This window comes from Syngnathoides biaculeatus, chromosome 7 (assembly GCF_019802595.1).
Source record: "Syngnathoides biaculeatus isolate LvHL_M chromosome 7, ASM1980259v1, whole genome shotgun sequence".
Lineage (NCBI taxonomy): Eukaryota > Metazoa > Chordata > Actinopteri > Syngnathiformes > Syngnathidae > Syngnathoides > Syngnathoides biaculeatus.
Genome location: NC_084646.1, coordinates 21,824,018 through 21,830,902, shown reverse-complemented (window position 1 = coordinate 21,830,902; position 6,885 = coordinate 21,824,018). Strand labels below are relative to the sequence as shown.

Below are 6,885 nucleotides of genomic sequence, written 5' to 3'. Positions count from 1 at the left end.
TTTTGTATTTGTAAAAATAAATAAAAGAAATAAAAATCACAGTTGTTAAAATTGTTTTAATTTTGCCCTGAAGTTGTGTCTCTTGAGATCCAGAAACCCGTTTAGCCTGCTATAGAGGATGGAAATAAAGGGAACATGACCTAGCAAGAACGATTTCATCAGTACACTGAAGTAGACCAACATGTGCATCTCAACAAATTCGATTTTGCAGTAAATATTTGTTTTCGTGGTTCAGTATAAAAGTCAACCTCGTCGATTATATTAATTCATTAAACTCATGTGAAAATGTTTTTCAGAAGACAGGATTCTGACTTCATTTCTATAATTAAAATAACTGTGATGTGTTCTGTAATTATTATTATTATTATTATTATTAAAGACCCACTGATAGTCCTAATGACGTATTGATATAAGATCTGTCCACATTTTGAACGTCCCAGACGCCCAACAAACGAATGAATAACGTTACAGAATATAAACAGAAAACTTTGACGTATGCTCGACGTAAATTTGTCCCTCATCGGCCACCACAGAGCACGAACCTTCCCGAGTGCGGCTCGACTTCCATCGGAAACCCTCGTTTAAAATGTCACCCGTCCTCCTTCTTGGGATTTTATCTTCCTTAATCCTAGATATCTGGGCCGACCCCTGTCCGTGCGAGAGGGAAGAGTTATGCCAACAGATTCGCGACGAGCGAGATTTCGAGGTACTTTTGATCAAATCTTGAAGCTACTCAAGGAAATAAATCCACTTTAAATCCTTCCTCTTTTGTTTCCTGCGTTTTTTTTTTTTAAAATAGCGATCCAGCCTTTTGCTTCACAGAGCAGTGTATGAAACATTTTTTCAAAAGGTTAAGATCTATGAACTTTTTTGTCAAGTGTAATTTGTTTTGGACGGTTTTACATGAAAAGCAACCAGGAAGTCCTCGACATACGACGACGTTAAGAACGACGCGGAATACCGCAAATAGCCGCTGTTTCTCAAAATACTTTCTGATTATATTCGTACTTTTGTGTAAAGTAGTAGCAGACTTTGCAAATTCTAAATTACATACGGTACAAATTTGAGACCACCAGTATGTTCAAGTTTTATTAGTATTTCTCTGACAATAATGACCGAGTTAAAAAACACTAAAAATTCAATTAACCTTGAACCTAATACTATTCCATTGAACCCACAAGATGTCATTGTTTGGCATGAATAATGTAACCAAATCCAGCTCACATTTACACTAAAGAACAAAAGCATCTTCGGTGAACCTACCATGCTTGTTTTTGAACTGGGGGGAAACCCCCGCAAGCACAGGAGAACATGCACTCCCCACACAGGATTGCCTGAGCCGTTGTGAGGATAAGCGGCTTGGAAAATGGATGCCAGACAACAGTGCACTCACGATCACACCTACAGGCAATTTAGAGTGTCCAATTAATGCTGCATGTTTTTTTGATGTGGGATGAAACTGGAGTGGTCGGAGAAAAACCACACAGGCACGGGGAGAACATGCAAACTCCACACAGGCGGGGGCTGAGATTTGAACCCTGGTCATCACAACTGTGAGGCCAACACTCTAACCAGTTGCCCCACCATGCAGCTACCTTATGCATACAAAAAGCAAAAACTGGCGACAAAAGGAAAGTGTATCTATTATGCAGAATAGAATCAGTAGAAATAGAATTAGTATTAGTAAAATTGACATTTTGATTTGATCGAAATATACAATGTGAGTGTGTTTGTGTGTGCGTGTGCTCGCAGGTGTTTGTGTTCGATGTGGGCGGGAAGACGTGGAAGTCGTACAACTGGAGTGTGGTGACCACAGTGGCCACATTTGGGAAATTTGACGCAGAGCTTATGTGTCACGCTCATTCCAATGGAGCAAGGGTAGTACTCAAAGGTATTTTCTTGATTTCCCTCATTTTCTACTTATCCTTAGCCTCAAGTAGGGGTGTCCAAACTTTTTGTTATCACGGCCCGATTTGGTAAGGTTGAAATGTGCGAGGCGCCAAGCATTCAACCTGACATTTTTTGACTCAATAACGTTATATACAAATCAGTTATTTATTTTTTTTGCAAACGGCAGACACAAACACACATACTTTTTTTTTTCATTTTCAACCAAAATCACTAAGCAAATATCATTCCTGCACGCAACTAAACAAAATATTTTGTCTTTCAACCAGGTGACGTTCACCTGGCATATGTCGTTGACCAAAACAACAGGACGGAATGGATCACGGAGAAGGTCAACTTGGCCAAAAGTCAGTTCATGGACGGGATCAATATCGACATTGAACAAGCAGTAGAAGAAGGCTCGTCTGAGTACTTTGCTCTGACAGACCTGGTCAAAGAAACCACTGAGGCTTTCCACAAGGAGATCCCTGGTTCTCAGGTGATGAAGTCCTGTGAGTACTTCTACCCGATCTAAAACCTCGCTGCTGACCCAGTCCTGGCCTTTTAGGTGTCCTTTGATGTTGCCTGGTCGCCCGAATGTATTGACAAGCGCTGCTACGAATACATCACCATCGCTGAAAGCTGTGATCTGCTCTTTGTGATGTCCTACGATGAGCAGAGTCAGATACTGGGAGACTGTATCGCCATGGCCAACGCGCCCGTCACTCAAACTCTCAATGGTTCGGGATCCGCTTGTTTCTCAAGGATGGAAGAACCCATTAATCGTGACCGTTCTCGTCTTCCTCTCTCACTCTCTCACCAGCCTATGATCAGTATTTGAATTTGAAGATAGCGCCAAAGAAGTTAGTGATGGGGGTTCCGTGGTATGGCTACGACTACCCTTGTCTCAACTTTACACAGGTATAGTACTCATATCAAAAAGTGTTGCTCAACATGTATTGAACCAAGGCAGATATTTTATATTTGCAAAAATTCAGATACTGTATGTAGCTCACACTATCTAATTTAAGTGCCTATGATTGGTCTGCTTGTCACTATAGATTGCTGTCATGGATAGATGACCAAAAATACATTATTTGTTGTAAAAATATTTCTTCCCAGTTTTGTGTGATTTTAGAGACATATTAAGAGTCATTTGACTCCAGGAGGTTTGTAACATTTACGTGCTTTTGCTCCAGGCTGTCCTCTTTTTGGGTGCAAATGATTTGATCTTTCCATGTACCAGGATGACATCTGCTCTATCGCCAAAGTGCCGTTTCGTGGCGCTCCGTGTAGCGATGCTGCTGGAAAACAGAAAGCCTACAGCTGGATCATGAAACAGGTCAACAGCTCATCGTCTGGCCGCCTGTGGCACGGTGGACAGCAGGCACCCTACTTCAACTACGAGGTATGTATTAGCTCTGCTTTAAGGTGTTTTGATTTCATAATATTTAGTAGCTTGAATACATTTCCCCATAAGCAGGGTACACACACTGATTTTTAGAACCGGGAAGGGGGAACGACATGTATTACTGCTCTTTTAATGTGTTGTGTACTCAGATGTGTAGAGAAGCCAAGTATTGTACTTAAGTAAGAGTACTCTTACTTTAGAAACATATAACTCGAGCAAAAAGTAGTCCTTCAAGTATCTACTTACAAGTACTCAGTGAAAGAACTACTGCAAAGTTAGTTGCTTCTGGTGTGTGTGTGTGTGTGTGTATATATATATATATATTATATATATATATATATATATATATATATAATATATATATATATTATATATATATATATATCTATATATATATATATTATATATATATATATATATCTATATATATATATATATCTATATATATATATATCTCTCTCTCTCTCTCACACAATCCCGGACCCGCATGTGTGGAGTTTGCATGTTCTACCCGTGCCTGCGTGGATTTTCTCTGGCCACTCCGGATTTCTCCCACATCCGAAAAATATGCAACATTTATTGGACACTCTGAATTGCCCCAAGGTGTGATGAGTGCGGCTGTTGTCTGTCTCCATGTGCCCTGCAATTGGCTGGCAACCAGTTCAGGATGTACCCCGCCTCCTGCCTGTCGACAGCTGGGATAGGTTCCAGCGCTCCCTGCAACCCTCATGAGGATAAGCAGCTATTTATTTATTTATTTATTCGTTTGTTTATTCATTCATTCTTCTTTTCCTTTCGGCTTGCCACAGCGTGTCATCTTTTTCTATCCAAGCCTATCTTCTGCATCTTCCTCTCTAACACCCACTGCCCTCATGTCTTCCCTCACAACATCTATCAACCTTCTCATAGGTCTTCCTCCCGCTCTTTTTGCCTGGCAAATCTGTCTGGCTTCTGGACATGTCCAAACCATCGAAGTCTGCTCTCTCCAACCTTGTCTCCAAAACATCCAACTTTGGCTGTACCTCTCATGAGCTCATTTGTAATCCTATCTAACCTGCTCACTCCTAGAGAGGACCTCAGCATTTCATTTCTGCTACCTCCAGTTCTGCTTCCTGTTGTTTCTTCAGTGCCACCGTCTCTAATCCGTACATAATGGCCGGCCTCACCACTGTTTTATAGAGTTTGCCCTTCATCCTAGCAGAGACTCTTTTGTCACATAACACAACAGACACCTTTCGCCAGCTGTTCCAACCTGCTTGGACCCGTTTCTTCACTTCCTGACCACACTCTCCATTGCTCTGTATTGTTGACCCCAAGTATTTGAAGTCCTCCACCCTCGCTGTCTCTTCTCCCTGTAGCCTCACTCTTCCCCCTCCACTTTTCTCATTCACGCACATATATTCTGTTTTACTTCGGCTAATCTTCATTCCTCTCCTTTCCAGTGTGTGCCTCCATCTTTCTAATTGTTCCTCTGCCTGCTCCCTGCTTTCCTTGCTTATCATGATATCATCTGCAAACATCATGGTCCAAGGGGATTCCAGTCTAACCTCATCTGTCAGCCTATCCATTACCACTGCAAACAGGAAGGGGCTCACAGAGCTGATCCCTGATGCAGTCCCACCTCCACCTTAAATTCTTCTGTCACACCTATCCCATACTTCACCGCTGTTCTGCTGGCCATATACATGTCCTGTACTGTTCTAACATATTTCTCCGCCACACCTGACGTCCGCATGCAGTACTACAGTTCCTCTCTTTGTACTCTGTCATAGGCTTTCTCTTGATCCACAAAAACACAATGTAGCTCCTTATATATATATATATATATATATATATATATATATATATATATATATATATATAAAATCAGTGAACATGAATTAATCAAATGAGAATAAAAAATAATAATTTCATTTCATTTCAAGTGCCCAGAAACCAACAACACATGTATTCAGCCCGAGAGAATAATTATTTGCTTAATTCACTTAAATGTCTGAATGCCGAAGAGTAAAAATAAAAAGTATGGCACATTCAAACTATTCTGGCAAGTACAACTTATCCAAAATGTTACTTCAGTAAATGTAGCTCTACTACACACCTCTGGGTGGACTCCAAGTGACTAACACAGCACAGCGCGGAAATAACTCGGAAATTCCCCACTGACAATCCCCAAACTAGAAATCTTTCGTTGTACCAAGACTGACCTGTAGGAGTCAGCATGGTATCCAAACTGTTGGAAAATGTAAAAAGGAGAGATGAGTACTTGTACCAGGGACTTTTTCAGGGGAGGCAGAGGTTAATTTGCCACGGAAGGAGATAAAAAAACAACAACCCATAAACATTCATTGCTGAAGTCAATTGAAAGTCTTCAATTAATCTCTCTTTTCGGAGTGTGGGAAGAAACTGGAGTACCCAGAGAAAACTCACTCAAACATTGGGGAAAACATTTAAAAGGCCAAACAGGACGGCCGGAGGCCAGATTCTAACCCATGACCGCACCACTGTGAGACAGATGTGCCAATCATTCATCTATCATTCCATTGATATTTTTTCCCAATTTTAGTCCTTCCATCTCTACTTTTTAATGATTTTGTTTTTTAATTCAATAGTGATTTCATGGTTGAAATATCTGAATTTGTGCATTTCCTGTTTAACTGTTGGACATGGCTGAGATCCATTGAGCTCGCTTCATTTCTATATTTCTAACTTCAAAGGTTCGCTCGCTGCTCCCATCAGAAGTCACATACATCATTGATGCATGTCACAGATGAACTTTCCCGTGCTGTAAAAAAAATATTTGCCCCCCATTTCACTTTTTTTTTTTTTGCATATCACAATTATCGCCTTCTCAGGACCCAGGAGGACAGATTCACCAGGTCTGGTATGACGACCCGGAGAGTATTTGCCTCAAGACAGACTTTGTGAAATCGAGAGGTTTGAGAGGAGTGGGCATGTGGAACGCCAACATCTTGGACTACAGTGACGATCCGGTTGCGAGGCAGCAGAGCGCAATGATGTGGAATGCTCTCTTTGGATGCTAAGACGGCCTCAAGTTTATGGACTTTAGATATTTATGGCTGCCATGTTGTTGCTAAGTCAACAGGATCGACTGTGGCGATGACCCAGTGGCGGTTCACTCACACATACTTGCAGACTTTGTTGCTTTAATGTTGCTACTTTTAAATGTAGTTTGGTCTCAGACTGGGCTGTTGAAGCCCGTTGCTCACTTTTTGGGTTGTGCTTTGTATTAACAATTGCTGGTGAACTCAGAGTCCCGAGTACTAGATTCCCTTTTACATACAGTAACCAATAAAGTTATGATATGAAAGAACCCTCGGAATCAATGCAATAAGGGAATTTGACAGGAAAAAAAATTCAGCCGTGTAAAAAAGAAAAAACCTACATGAATTAATCATAGTTTACTTGTCGTCAGATTTCTACAATACTTAATATTTAAACCAATTTTTGTTTACCTTCTGCTCTTTTTTTTTAGGAAGCTTCTGTTGTTCTTTATTACTGTAAAATGTTAATTATCAGGAATAAAAGGTCTAATTATGCCAAACTTTTATCTTTGACACATGGCTGTG

At 40.6% G+C, this 6,885-nt stretch overlaps 1 protein-coding gene across 2 annotated transcripts; it reads left to right on the top strand.

The window, feature by feature from the left end:
- Positions 1-507: 507 nt before the first annotated feature.
- On the top strand, positions 508-6,854 carry ctbs (chitobiase, di-N-acetyl-). Of its 2 annotated transcripts, none has more exons than XM_061825748.1 (7): positions 508-706; positions 1,753-1,891; positions 2,178-2,386; positions 2,456-2,627; positions 2,711-2,808; positions 3,134-3,295; positions 3,960-5,125. In XM_061825748.1, the coding sequence occupies exons 1-7, from the start codon at positions 587-589 to the stop codon at positions 4,449-4,451; spliced, it is 1,392 nt and encodes a 463-aa protein (XP_061681732.1). In that variant the 5' UTR covers positions 508-586; the 3' UTR covers positions 4,452-5,125. The 2 variants fall into 2 exon arrangements, with proteins under 2 accessions (XP_061681732.1, XP_061681733.1); XM_061825749.1 differs by lacking the exon at positions 3,960-5,125 and adding an exon at positions 6,151-6,854 and having other exon boundaries at positions 516-706.
- Positions 6,855-6,885: the final 31 nt, after the last annotated feature.

Coding starts and splice junctions, on each gene's coding strand:
- ctbs (XM_061825748.1), top strand. CDS start 587: ATGTCACCCGTCCTCCTTCTTGGGATTTTATCTTCCTTAATCCTAGAT. Junction 707..1,752: donor GCGACGAGCGAGATTTCGAG/GTACTTTTGATC, acceptor GTGTGCTCGCAG/GTGTTTGTGTTCGATGTGGG. Junction 2,628..2,710: donor CGTCACTCAAACTCTCAATG/GTTCGGGATCCG, acceptor CTCTCTCACCAG/CCTATGATCAGTATTTGAAT.